Source organism: Oncorhynchus mykiss, chromosome 21 (genome assembly GCF_057628025.1).
Source record: "Oncorhynchus mykiss isolate SJ-2025 chromosome 21, ASM5762802v1, whole genome shotgun sequence".
NCBI lineage: Eukaryota > Metazoa > Chordata > Actinopteri > Salmoniformes > Salmonidae > Oncorhynchus > Oncorhynchus mykiss.
The window spans coordinates 9,729,719-9,745,074 of NC_143042.1; the positions used below are offsets into that span (position 1 = coordinate 9,729,719).

Consider the following 15,356-nt stretch of genomic DNA (forward strand, 5'->3'; position numbering starts at 1 on the left):
CACATCCTCTCCACCAAATAGCAGGCAGGCGAAGCAAAATGGTGATTGCTTTGCAACGCTTGCAGTTAGCTACTGATTCCTTCCAAACCACTCATTGTTGAATTTGCGATTTCTGACTTGTTGTGTAATGTTTATGGCCGATGGACACCGATACCGTTTTATCTATAATTTATCTTCATATTGCAAGGATGGAAAATGATTTTCCAGTAGATTGTCGATGTGGTTCATGGTCGATGACTGCTTAAGCAAAATCCTAGAGGAAAACCTGGTTCAGTCTGCTTTCCACCAGAGATTTAATTCACCTTTCAGCAGGACAATAAAACACAAGGCCAAATATACACTGGAGTTGCTTCCCAAGAAGACAGGGAATGTTCCTGAATGGCGAGTTACAGCTTTGACTTAAATCTATAGCAAGCCCTGAAAAATGGTTGTCTAGCATTGATCAACAACCAATTTGACAGAGCTTGAATAATCTTTTAAAGAATAATGGGCAAATGTTGCACAATCCAGGTGTGGAAAGCTCTTAGAGACTTACCCAAAAAGACACACAGCTGTAATCGCTGACTAAGGTGCTTCTACAAAGTATTGACTCAGGGGTGTGAATACTTATGTAAATTAGAAATGTCTGTATTTCATTTTCAATAAATTTGCTAACATTTCTTAAAACATGTTTTCACTTTGTCATTATGGATAATTGTGTGTACATGGGTGAGAATGATTATTTTTGATCAATTTTGAATTCCGGCTGTAACACAACAAAATGTGGAATAAGTTAACAGGTATGACTACTTTCTGAAGACACTATGTTCTGTTTTCTCAATATACCCACATTTATCAAACATATCCCCAGATCTCATACCATCCTCATTTAACCTTCATTCATTTCCCTAGGTACTCTCACATTAATCATGCACCGACACACACGTGTACAGTCATGTATACACACACACACGCACACATACGTCTCGAAATACAGACACACACACACACACTTTCAAACACACACACACCACACACACCTTCAAACACACACATACGTAGACACACACACACAGTACTGTAGATGGATGTGAGGAGTTTAGATAAAGGCAGTTGCCTGTCGGTAGTGTTGTCAGACCTCACTTCTCTTCTCTAGGTGATTGAAGACCAAGAGAAGACATCCAACCTTATCTCACCTTTTCACACTTGCTGTTGTTGCTCTCCATCTCTCTGTTCCCCATGCCTACTAATGGCATCTCTCCTCTCTCACTCTCTGCCTCTGTCTCTTTCGCTCACTCTTTTACTCGCTCACTTTGTGTCTCTCTCTCTCTCTCTGTCTGTTTCTCCCTCTCCCTTTCTCTCAGGTGTTCATTCTCTTTCTTTCACTTTTCATCTCCCCATTGAAACCCCTCTCTCAATCTCTCTCTCATTCCATCATAAGCTGTGTATCAGGGGTAAGAATTGGGTAAAACATGTGAGCTTTCTGCTTCTCTCTCTCTGTCGCTCTCTCTCGCTCTCTCTCTCTCGCTCTCTCGCTCTGTGTTATGGTCGTTAAGTGTATGCTAACAAGACCCAGGTGGCCAGTGAGGGGGAGGGAGAGAGGAGCCGAGGTTAATATGACCTTCCCCTGGAAAGGGAGAAAAGAAAGAGTACATTCGTGAGTGAGAGAATCATAGAGGAGGAAGGGTGGGAGTTAGCGAGAGATAGGTAAGTTGTGTGATTGGTGTCCCCCATAAAGCTAAATAATCCATCTGTAAATATCTTGTTCAGTTGCTGAAACCCTGTTAATAATGTTTAATAGTCAGTCGGCTAACAATATTGGACGAGAAATGTATATTATATTGATTGGTCCGTTCAAGTCTCCTGATGTAACGTCACAAACACCTAGTTTAGTAATAAAAAGGCTCTCAGTTGCCTTCCCATGACAACGGTGCATTTTCTAATGCTTGTAGATACAGCATTCTTACACCACAATCTATGTCGGTAAATAGATTGGATGAAGTCATCTGATAAGACATGGTGGAGGGAGTCAGTAGGAGAGAACCTTGTCAGTGTAGATCTGTTGTTCCTCCCCAGCCATAACACCACGTACTGATAGTTCCCAACAGAGAAGCTGCATGAGAGCCATGCCACACTCCACGCAGAGCAGAGACATGCCTCTAAAAATACACACACACTACCTGTCACATCACATACTTTAAATCACAGTTCTGTGCTATGTGGTGGCTTTGTGTGTATGTGGGTTTGGGGTGGGTGTTTTTTGATTTTGTTTGAGGTTTTGTTTTTAGGCTTGTGTTTTTGTATAAATTAAATGTGTATTTCGGATAGAATTACGATCAGACACAGTACAGTTATTATATTTGTGTGTTCATATTTTTCTGATTCCAAGATCAAAAGCTACATCTCGGTCTTTGAAAAAGCCAGCTATTGTCACCGTTCCCTTGAGTAAGGACCACCCAAACTGCTCATTGACTGCTCTCTGCTCCAGCTTCTCCAACTTAATGTGTGTTTGCGTGTACACACACATTCTAATGTATAAAGCATAATATGTTAGGTACAAAATGACGTAGTTTAGGAGTGCAGACAGCCGGTCTCTAACAGACAGACAGATCTCGTGGGGTTTGGTAAAAGCAGAAGACTAATTTCTGTCTCGGTTGAACTAATAAAGTATTCTTCTTCTTCTTCAGCTAGAGCCGTGATCTAGCCTTGTTCAGCCTTTGCTATGTCCCAGAAGGTACCCTATTCCGTTGAGAGTACACTACTTTTGACCAGAGCCCTATCTAAGCAGTGCACTATAAAGGGAATAGAGTGCCATTTGGTTGGCAGCCCTGAGTTTGGCCTAGCTACAGTATATGTCTTCTCAGGCTCATGGCGTAAACACAACATGATGTAGTGACATATTTATCCCCCCAAAGCCTGTTGTTACCATGCTCCTCTCGTTAACTCTGGGTTAATTGTCTTTGGCTGTGGGAGAGAGAGGGGTTATACCTTATACCTTACATCCCGGGACGAGATGGAGAGAAAGAGAGGCAAGATGTGGGAGAGAGTTAGGGAAGAGAGGGAAGGGGTTGGGGAAGAGCGGGAAAGGGTTAGGGAATTGAGGGAAAGGTAGGTGGAGACAGGAGAGAAACACACACGCAGACAGACCGGCAGACACGCGCACCGGCAGACACGCGCACCTGCAGACACGCGCACCTGCAGACACGCGCACCTGCAGACACGCGCACCGGCAGACACGCGCACCGGCAGACACGCGCACCGGCAGACACGCGCACCGGCAGACACGCGCACCGGCAGACACGCGGACCGGCAGACACGCGGACCGGCAGACACGCGGACCGGCAGACACAGACAGACACGAAGACAGACAGACACGAAGACAGACAGACACGAAGACAGACAGACACGAAGACAGACAGACACGAAGACAGACAGACACGAAGACAGACAGACACAAAGGTAGAGGGTTAGGGAAGAGTGGGAAAGGTAGAGGGTTAGGGAAGAGTGGGAAAGGTAGAGGGTTAGGGAAGAGTGGGAAAGGTAGAGGGTTAGGGAAGAGTGGGAAAGGTAGAGGGTTAGGGAAGAGTGGGAAAGGTAGAGGGTTAGGGAAGAGTGGGAAAGGTAGAGGGTTAGGGAAGAGTGGGAAAGGTAGGTGGAGACAGGAGAGAAACACACACGGTCTTGCCAGGACAGAGTACATATTCATATAGAAATTGAGACAATGCCATCCTTTCTGAGAAAGAGGTGGAGAGAGGAAGGGATGGAGAAAGGGAGGTAAAAAAAAGGACTGACAGAGGGCAAGAAAGAATGAGATGGGAAGATCGAGGAAGACTGAGAGAATAATAGAGGGAGGGGAGAGAGAGATGGAGGAGTTAAAGGATTAACTGTGCATCAATATTTCAGTGGGAGCCTTTGTTGAATAATGCAGCCGTTGCGTCAGACAGTGTTTCCCTTTCTCCTCACACACACACACACACACACACACACACACACACACACACACACACACACACACACACACACACACACACACGGGCATTGACATACATACACTGAGTGTACAAAACATTAAGAACATGCTCTTTCCATGACATAGACTGACCAGGTGATTCCAGGTAAAAGCGTATTGATGTCTCTTGTTAAATCCACTTCAATCAATGTAGGTGAAGGGGAGGAGGCAGGTTAAAGAAGGATTTTCAAGCCTTGAAACAATTGAGACATGGATTGTGTGTGTGTTCCATTCAGAGGGTGGATATTTAAGTGCCCTTAAACGGGTTATGGTAGTAGGTGCCAGGCGTACCAGTTTGAGTCAAGAACTGCAACGCTGCTGGGTTTTTCACGCTCCACAGTTTCCCGTGTGTGTCAAGAATGGTCCACCACAGAAAGAACATCCAGCCAACTTGACACAACTGTGGGAAGCATTGGAGTCAACATGGGCCAGCATCCCTGTGGAACTCTTTCAGCACCTTGTAGAGTCCATGTCCTGATGAATTGAGGCTGTTCTGAGGACAACATTGAGGGAGGTGGTGTTCATATTTGGTACATCAGTGTACAGTTGTAATATAGGCCTACAGTGTACTGGTATTCACCTAGTTCACCCACAGTTCTCTCACCTTTTATTTGATCATCTCTCTCCCTCCATCTCCTTTCCTGTGGCTACCTTGTCCCAGAGCCTGTAGGAGTTGAACAAGAGCAAGGGAACTGTACGCATTATCCCTGGGCACTTCGTCTGAGTGTGCTCTCTTAAGAGAGATTGCTCACCCACATATAAACACCTGCCTCTCCATCTCTCTCTCTCCTTTCCTATTTCTCTCTCTCCTCCCATCCAACTATCTCTCTCTCTCACTCACTCACTCACACACACACACACACACACACACACACACACACACACACACACACACACTGTTGTGTTGTGACTGGGCCAGGCAGGCTGTGTTTCTATCATGTAAGTCTGAGTTTTTCCCTGGGCAGCTTCAATAGACAGACCTGCTCAGCTCTGCAAAAGCTGGAAGCACCTGTCACAGCCAGTTTATTCCAGTGGGCTGGGTTATGGTTGTTTCTACACATACTGACACACACACATACGCTCAGTATACAATCCTGCATATTAACATACTGACACACACACATACGCTCAGTATACAAGCCTACATACTGACACACATACTCTCAGTATACAAGCCTGCATATTAACATACTCACACACACACATACGCTCAGTATACAAGCCTACATACTGACACACATACTCTCAGTGTACAAGCCTGCATATTAACATACTCACACACACACATACGCTCAGTATACAAGCCTGCATATTAACATACTGACACACACACACATACGCTCAGTATACAAGCCTGCATATTAACATACTGACACACACACACATACTCTCAGTATACAAGCCTGCATATTCACATACTCACACACACACACACACACATACTCTCAGTATACAAGCCTGCATATTAACATACTGACACACACACACATACTCTCAGTATACAAGCCTGCATATTCACATACACACACACACACACACACACACACACACACACACACACACACACACACATACTCTCAGTATACAAGCCTGCATATTCACATACTGACACACACAAACACTCCGTATACAAGCCTGCATATTCACATACTCACACACACACACACACACACACACACACACACATACTCTCAGTATACAAGCCTGCATATTCACATACTGACACACACACATACGCTCAGTGTACATGCCTGCATATTCACATACAGACACACACAGGCTCATTCTAGTGTACTGTATTCACTCTAGCATAAGCTAATAAGCTAGGCACACACAGTACATATAGACACACACAGTACATAGACACACACAGTACATATACAAATACATTTAGTCAGTGTGTGTGTGTGTGTTAGACGGGTTGTTATTCTATATTAGTATATCCACGTAGATATCATCATCAGTGTTAATTTTAGAAGACTTGGCAGGAGGGGGCAGCAAGCTGTGCTGTTGGATTGGAAAGTTTTCTAACTTATGAGAACTCAAGATGGCACACACACACACAAGTTACAAACACACACACATGAAGAAAAACAGAGCTTACAGTACACGTATGCGCGCACACACACACACACCAGGACATTGCATCTTTCTGCTTCGCTAACACCATCATAAATCAATGGCAGCACAGTAATAGTGTTCATATCAGCAGCACCATCTGTTCTATAGAGGACACACACACATTCCATCATGACTTATACTGCAGTATTCTCTTGGTGGTCATTAGACCGTTGTCAAATAAGGCTCCTCTTGTAGTGTGTGTCTGTGTGTACCTATAGTACAGTGACTATGTCCCTGTCATGTTCGTTCCCTCCCTTGCCCCTGTCTTCCCCCGTGTCATGTACCCCACATGTACACACTGTCCCCAGCACGTTGTTTCATTGAAAAATACTGCACCAAACAGCTTAGTTAGATGTACAATTGATACTGCACCAAACATCTTAGATGTAAAATTGCACAACTAAGATCTCTTCGGCAAAATGTCAAAATTAGTGACAGATTTCTTGGAATAATTCAGACTATTTTGAGGAAGTATATCCTGGCTACGGCATGTCAAAATGGACAAAGTACAATTTCTGCTTTTTTTTTGCTGGTTGTCTGTCTTTATTCTCATCCCTTGCTGGTTGTCTGTCTTTATTCTCATCTCTTGCTGGTTGTCTTGTCTTTATTCCGACCCCTTGCTGGTTGTCTTGTCTTTATTTTCATCCCTTGCTGGTTGTCTTGTCTTTATTCTGACCCCTTGCTGGTTGTCTTGTCTTTATTCTCATCCCTTGCTGGTTGTCTTTATTCTTATCCCTTGCTGGTTGTCTTTATTCTCATCCCTTGCTGGTTGTCTTTATTCTCATCCCTTGCTGGTTGTCTTTATTCTCATCCCTTGCTGGTTGTCTTGTCTTTATTCTCATCCCTTGCTGGTTGTCTGTCTTTATTCTCATCCCTTGCTGGTTGTCTTGTCTTTATTCCGACCCCTTGCTGGTTGTCTTTATTCTCATCCCTTGCTGGTTGTCTTGTCTTTATTCTCATCCCTTGCTGGTTGTCTTGTCTTTATTCTCATCCCTTGCTGGTTGTCTTGTCTTTATTATCATCCCTTGCTGGTTGTCTTGTCTTTATTATCATCCCTTGCTGGTTGTCTTGTCTTTATTCTGACCCCTTGCTGGTTGTCTGTCTTTATTCTCATCCCTTGCTGGTTGTCTTGTCTTTATTCTGACCCCTTGCTGGTTGTCTTGTCTTTATTCTGACCCCTTGCTGGTTGTCTTGTCTTTATTCTCATCCCTTGCTGGTTGTCTTGTCTTTATTCTCATCCCTTGCTGGTTGTCTTTATTCTCATCCCTTGCTGGTTGTCTTTATTCTCATCCCTTGCTGGTTGTCTGTCTTTATTCTCATCCCTTGCTGGTTGTCTTGTCTTTATTCTGACCCCTTGCTGGTTGTCTTGTCTTTATTCTGACCCCTTGCTGGTTGTCTTGTCTTTATTCTGACCCCTTGCTGGTTGTCTTGTCTTTATTCTCATCCCTTGCTGGTTGTCTTTATTCTCATCCCTTGCTGGTTGTCTTGTCTTTATTCTCATCCCTTGCTGGTTGTCTTGTCTTTATTCTGACCCCTTGCTGGTTGTCTGTCTTTATTCTGACCCCTTGCTGGTTGTCTTGTCTTTATTCTCATCCCTTGCTGGTTGTCTTTATTCTCATCCCTTGCTGGTTGTCTTGTCTTTATTCTCATCCCTTGCTGGTTGTCTTTTGATCAAAGGATATTTAGAAGAGAGATTGATGAGTGTTTGAGAGACTAGGAGTTTTTGTGCGCACATGAGTGTGTGTGTGTGGAGGGAGCTGTTTTTCTTTCCTCTGAGACTTAATCACACTTCGCTCCCCCTCTCCTCTCAGTATGGGGTACCACCTCCTCCATCACGAGAAGCTGTCAAATAGGAAGAACAGTACTAGTTTTATATCCATCCGTTACTACAAAAACCTTCTCCTCTGTTGTCAACAGGCAGGCCACAGGCACACACGCACATAGATACACACACAACACTCCAAGTGCAGCACTACCTAGAGTTATCTAGGGTTAAAAGCATTGCTGAAAGCAGTAACTATCTATATCCATGGGTCCATATCTGTGTTGCCCAGTCTGGGATTAGAATCAGCAGTCTTACAGCTACAGTACAGGGTTTATTTATTATTAACTCGCCTCACTGTCTAGCTCTCCTCTCTCTCCAAATATTTATATGGAAAAGGAGGGGGAGAGAATAAAATGAGAGATGGAGAGAAAGAGATGAATTTAGAGACATCTTAGTGGTGTTAAATATTGAAGACTTTTGTCTTGTTGTGTTGCATGGTTATGTAAGTGATCTGAAAGGGAATCACCTACCGGACCTTCTCCATCTCTCCTTCTCTCCTTCCCTCCATCTCTCCTTCCCTCCATCTCTCCTTCTCTTCTCCACAGAAGCATACCTCATTAATTCAAAACAGACATCCTGTTGTTCCTCCTATTTGTTTTAATGAGACTCTCCATTCCTCAGTCTTCATAGATCTAGAATAGTCAGCTTGAGGCCTTATGGAGCTCAGTCACCCCACTTCACTGCAGCCTGCTCCATACGCTGCTCACACAGTGGTGTTGGTATTCCACAGACCGTGGCCGAAACCCCTGCAGAGGTTTGTAGTGTACAGACCGAGCCATTACACAGCGTGGGCCTCACACTCATAGACTAGAGATAGGGGGGTACAGAGTGGCAGACAGTCAGGCACACCACACACAAAAATACACAGAAATATTAATGAATCATACAAACTCCTCAAACACACAAAAGGAGTCTCATTTGCGTATGTGTGTACTTGAGTACAATGGTACAAGGGTACTACTACTAATACTGCAACAGTTGACGCTGCACACACATTCTCGGAGACAGACTTTTTCCTCTAACCCACAATAACAGCTGGGTCTTACAGTCAGACTTGTCCTGGTTTTTCCTCAGACCCACAATAACAGCTGGGTCTTACAGTCAGACTTGTCCTGGTTTTTCCTCAGACCCACAATAACAGCTGGGTCTTACAGTCAGACTTGTCCTGGTTTTTCCTCAGACCCACAATAACAGCTGGGTCTTACAGTCAGACTTGTCCTGGTTTTTCCTCAGACCCACAATAACAGCTGGGTCTTACAGTCAGACTTGTCCTGGTTTTTCCTCAGACCCACAATAACAGCTGGGTCTTACAGTCAGACTTGTCCTGGTTTTTCCTCAGACCCACAATAACAGCTGGGTCTTACAGTCAGACTTGTCCTGGTTTTTCCTCAGACCCACAATAACAGCTGGGTCTTACAGTCAGACTTGTCCTGGTTTTTCCTCAGACCCACAATAACAGCTGGGTCTTACAGTCAGACTTGTCCTGGTTTTTCCTCAGACCCACAATAACAGCTGGGTCTTACAGTCAGACTTGTCCTGGTTTTTCCTCAGACCCACAATAACAGCTGGGTCTTACAGTCAGACTTGTCCTGGTTTTTCCTCAGACCCACAATAACAGCTGGGTCTTACAGTCAGACTTGTCCTGGTTTTTCCTCAGACCCACAATAACAGCTGGGTCTTACAGTCAGACTTGTCCTGGTTTTTCCTCAGACCCACAATAACAGCTGGGTCTTACAGTCAGACTTGTCCTGGTTTTTCCTCAGACCCACAATAACAGCTGGGTCTTACAGTCAGACTTGTCCTGGTTTTTCCTCAGACCCACAATAACAGCTGGGTCTTACAGTCAGACTTGTCCTGGTTTTTCCTCAGACCCACAATAACAGCTGGGTCTTACAGTCAGACTTGTCCTGGTTTTTCCTCAGACCCACAATAACAGCTGGGTCTTACAGTCAGACTTGTCCTGGTTTTTCCTCAGACCCACAATAACAGCTGGGTCTTACAGTCAGACTTGTCCTGGTTTTTCCTCAGACCCACAATAACAGCTGGGTCTTACAGTCAGACTTGTCCTGGTTTTTCCTCAGACCCACAATAACAGCTGGGTCTTACAGTCAGACTTGTCCTGGTTTTTCCTCAGACCCACAATAACAGCTGGGTCTTACAGTCAGACTTGTCCTGGTTTTTCCTCAGACCCACAATAACAGCTGGGTCTTACAGTCAGACTTGTCCTGGTTTTTCCTCAGACCCACAATAACAGCTGGGTCTTACAGTCAGACTTGAACTGGTTTTTCCTCAGACCCACAATAACAGCTGGGTCTTAGTCAGACTTGAACAGGTTTTTCCTCTGACCCACAATAACAGCTCGGTCTTACAGTCAGACCTGTCCTGGTTTTTCCTCCGACCCACAATAACAGCTGAGTCTTACAGTCAGACTTGGCTTGGTTTTTCATCAGACCCACAATGGAGTTGAGGAAGTGGAAATATGTTCTGCAGGGAGATAAGTGGTGTGATGATGCTGTCTGTTTTCATTGGCTTGATAAAAGAGTGAATATGAATATTATTCTGGGAAATGTGGAAGATTGGCATGTCTTCGTTTGAGACACCTCCTGCGCGCACACTTGATATGATTGACTTGGTGCATTTTGATAGTGGATTCCTGAGAGGTGGAACTTCAATGAAAAAATGACAGCTTAGCAGGTCGCATTAAACAGAATCGGTTAGCAAACGTATGTGTGTGTGTGTGTGTGTGTGTGTGTGTGTGTGACAAGACCAAACTGCATCACTGATCTATTATCAGACGGGCTCTTACAGGGTACTGTACAGCAGTGGTAGGAGCTTAGAGACACACTTAAACTGATAATTCTCTCACTCTGTCTCTCTTGCCCCTGCTCTCTCTCTTGCTCTCCCTCATAGTGGTGGAACGTGGAGAAAGGAGAGGCCCTCCAGACCTTCTACCCGACAGGAGCCAATCTGAAAAGGATCCACGTGTCACCTGACTTCTCCACCTTCGTCACCATCGACAATATCGGAATCCTCTACATCCTTAAGAAGGTGGAATGAGAGGGAGGCATAGCTCATTAGTCTAAAGTGGTTTCCTTATAGCTCATTAGTCTAAAGGGGGCGTAGCTCAATAATGGAAATAGTTCTCGTCTCCTCTCCTTGCATTGATCTGAAAGAGCCAGACAGGTGAGAGCCAATGTATGTTAGTCATCTGCCATGTTGCTTTAGCCTGCGTTCTCAGATCAGAGTAGGTGAAGAACAGGAGATCTGCTAAAGGACAATCATTTCTCCTGCTCTGCCTTCTGCATGCCACAACAGTCAAACAATCACAACAAAATACATCATTTCTCCTGCTCTGCCTTCTGCATGCCATAACAGTCAAAACAATCACCGCAAAATTGATATCCTGCCAAAATGAACTATTCTGCTTTTCTTATTGTATCAGGGGACCATAGACAAAAAGCATTTGATTCTTACTGCACTGGGGTAAATTGCATGCAATATGGAGAGATTTTTCTATGCTCTTTTTAACTAGGAAAATCTATGCTATAATGAAATGCACCAGCATTATCTGTTGTGATTCTACAGGGATGTTGTCAAACACAGTGAATTGGTTTTGTATTTCTAAGTGCCCAATTAGTCTTTGGCTTTGCTGATGTCGTGGCACTCTGCAAATGGTCATGATTGTGTTCCGTCGTCTTAAACAAAGTGCATGTATTTTTCCCTGTGAAGTTTGGGTGGCAGGGAGCCTAGCGATTAAGAGCGTTGTGCCAGTAACCTAAAGGCTGCTGTGTCAATCTGAGCCGACTGGATGAAAAATCTCTCTATGCCCTTCAGCAACACACTTAACCCTAATTTGCTCTTGTAAGTCGCTCTGGATAAGAGTGTCTGTTGACTAAAATCTAAAGGTCTAAACCTGTGTATTTGGACTAACTAAAGCCTTAAAGATGGATTCCGCAGTATGGGGAAGCCTACCCACCACTTAAAAAAAAAAATCAAACCTTGACCTAAGGCATTTGTCAGAATAGCATCTGTCGACTATGTTTACTATCAAGTTCAATACTGTTTAGGACATTTTATACACTAATTATATCAATAGAGCCTGTTTTTTGTTTGTTTGTACAAGTCCTTTTTTATTGTATATATCTTGCTTTCATACATTTTGTTTTCTTATTACTACTGATCCTCGCTCTAGTGAGCTTTGTAGGAAGGCACTATGATTTATCTCTTGTGGTCTGTATCAAGAACATGGCCTTGTTCCAATACTTTGACAATGCGTCCTTCCTTCCTTGCTTCCTTCCTTCCATCGTTGCTTGTCGTCATCTCTGATCTGACGCTATTGAATAGCTGACCGATTGCTTCCACTTCATGGTTGACAATCCAGAGTCATTTCAAATCTGTGAATTTTTGAAAGGAAAGGATGCGTTTTCAAATTATTCAATCTGGGCCTTGTTTTTTTATGTCAGAACATGTGCTCTTACCTATTGGTGCTTTAAACTCAGTGCAAGTAAATCATCAGAGGAGGTCTCTCCCTGTCAATCAAATCTGTGAAGTCACAAGGTGATCTCAGGACATGAATACTGTTATGGTAAAGTGCTTGTGTGGTCTGTAATGTATAATGTTTAATTCTCTAAGGTATTATAAGACAGAAGGTGGCTTACATACTCCTCTAAATTTGTCATTAAATCATTTGATGTTCACTGTCCAGAGCATAGGGTAGTATTTGATCTGCACTGAACAAAAAAAACACATGTCAAGTGTTGGTTTCATGAGCTGAAATAAAACATTCCTGAAATTTTCCATATGCACAAAAAGCTTATTTCTTTAACAAATTTGTTTACATCCTTTTTAGTGAGCATTTCTCCTTTGCCGAGATGATCCATCCACCTGACAGCTGTGGCATATCAAGAAGCTGATTAAACAACATAATCATTACATATAAGGCCATTCTAAAATGTGCTGTTTTGACACACAACACAATGCCACAGATGTCTCAAGTTTTGAGGGAGCGTGCCATTGGCGTACTGACTACAGGAATGTCCATCAGAGCTGTTGCCAGAGAATTGGATGTTCATTTCTCAACCATAAGCCGCCTCCAACCTTGTTTTAGAGAATTTGGAAGTACGTCCAACCGGAATCACAACCGCAGACCATGTGTAACCACACCAACCCAGGACCTCCACATCTGACTTCTTCACCTGCGGGATCATCTGAGATCAGCCACCTGGACAGATGATGAATCTGTGGGTTTGCACAATCAAATAATTTCTGCACTGTCAAATGTCTTAGAGAAGCTCATCTGCGTGCTCGTCGTCCTCACCAGGGTCTTGACCTGACTGCAGTTCAGCGTCGTAACCGACTTCAGTGGGCAAATGCTCACCTTCGATGGCCACTGGCCAGTGTGCTCTTCATGGATGAATCCCAGTTTCCACTGTACCGGACAGATGGCAGCGTGTATAGCGTTGTGTGGCCGAGCGGTTTGCTGACATTGTGAACAGAGTGCCCCATGGTAGTGGTGGGGTTATGGTATGGGCAGGCATAAACTACGGATAATGAACACAATTGCATTTTATCAATGGAAATTTGAATACACAGAGATACCGTGACGAGATCCTGAGGACCATTGTCGTGCCATTCATCCCCCGTCATCACCTCATGTTTCAGCATGATAATGCACGGCCCCACATCGCAAGGATCTGTACACAATAACTGGAAGCTGAAAATGTCCCAGTTCTTCCATACTCACCAGACTTGTCACCCATGATGCATTTTTAGAATGCTCTGGCTCAGCATGTTCCAGTTCCCGCCAATATCCAGCAACTTCGCACAGCTATTAAGAGGAGTGGGACAACATTCCACAGGCCACAATTAACACCCTGATCAACTCTATGCGAAGGAGATGTGTCATGCTGCATGAGGCAAATGGTGGACACACCAGATTCTGACTGGTGTTCTGATCCACGCCACTACTGTTTTTTTTAAGGGATCTATGACCAACAGATGCATATCTGTATTCCCAGTCATGTGAAATCTATAGAATAGGGTCTAATTAATTTATTTCAATTGACTGATTTCCTTACATAAACTGTAACTCAGTAAAATCTTGTTGTTGCATTGTTGCATGTTGCGTTGATGTTTGTGTTTAATGGATAAGAGAAGTTAGATCTGAAGCAGTTTGAAAGAAAAATGCAAAAGATGTTCAACTACGATGATGATGTGTAGACTAGCCATATTGTGTGTGTGTGTGTGTGTGTGTGTGTATGTCAGAGAGGAGATGCTGCTGACTGTAGAGGCTGCATGGCTGTCAGTGTTAGCTCCTCCAGGGAGGGAGTACTGGGTTAGCTAGCTGCTGACACAATGTTGGTCACGCTCCGTCTGCTCCTGACACATCCTTCTGACAGACCGCTGATGGGTCGACAAGCCCAACATACCTGTCTCCTTATACCACGCTGCCTGTCTCCTTATCCCACGCTGCCTGTCTCATTATACCACGCTGCCTGTCTCCTTATACCACGCTGCCTGTCTCCTTATCCCACGCTGCCTGTCTCATTATACCACGCTGCCTGTCTCCTTATACCACGCTGCCTGTCTCCTTATACCACGCTGCCTCTCTCCTTATACCACGCTGCCTCTCTCCTTATACCACGCTGCCTGTCTCCTTATCCCACGCTGCCTGTCTCCTTATCCCACGCTGCCTGCCTCCGTATACCACGCTGCCTGCCTCCTTATCCCACGCTGCCTTCTCCTTATCCCACGCTGCCTGTCTCATTATACCACGCTGCCTGTCTCCTTATACCACGCTGCCTTCTCCTTATCCCACGCTGCCTGTCTCCTTATCCCACGCTGCCTGTCTCCTTATCCCACGCTGCCTGTCTCATTATACCACGCTGCCTGTCTCCTTATACCACGCTGCCTGTCTCCTTATACCACGCTGCCTCTCTCCTTATACCACGCTGCCTCTCTCCTTATACCACGCTGCCTGTCTCCTTATACCACGCTGCCTGTCTCCTTATACCACGCTGCCTCTCTCCTTATACCACGCTGCCTGTCTCCTTATACCACGCTGCCTGTCTCCTTATCCCACGCTGCCTGTCTCCTTATACCACGCTGCCTGTCTCCTTATACCACGCTGCCTGTCTCCTTATACCACGCTGCCTGTCTCCTTATACCACGCTGCGTGTCTCCTTATACCACGCTGCGTGTCTCCTTATACCACGCTGCCTGTCTCCTTATACCACGCTGCCTGTCTCCTTATACCACGCTGCCTGTCTCCTTATACCACGCTGCCTGTCTCCTTATCCCACGCTGCCTGCCTCCTTATCCCACGCTGCCTGTCTCCTTATCCCACGCTGCCTGTCTCCTTATACCACGCTGCCTGTCTCCTTATACCACGCTGCCTGTCACCATGTTTCCTCTCTCTCTGCA

The 15,356-nt window shown here is 44.7% G+C and overlaps 1 protein-coding gene across 5 annotated transcripts in view; it reads left to right on the plus strand.

Moving 5' to 3' along the window:
• The window catches only part of LOC110499902 (apoptotic protease-activating factor 1), a 62,575-nt gene extending 49,844 nt beyond the window's left edge, over nucleotides 1-12,731 (plus strand). For all 5 annotated transcript variants that reach the window (XM_090213680.1, XM_036957158.2, XM_036957159.2 and 2 more), the window contains one exon: nucleotides 10,845-12,731. In XM_090213680.1, the coding sequence (XP_090069806.1) occupies nucleotides 10,845-10,991 (147 nt within the window). In that variant the 3' untranslated portion in view covers nucleotides 10,992-12,731. The remainder of the gene's footprint in view (nucleotides 1-10,844) is intronic.
• Nucleotides 12,732-15,356: the final 2,625 nt, after the last annotated feature.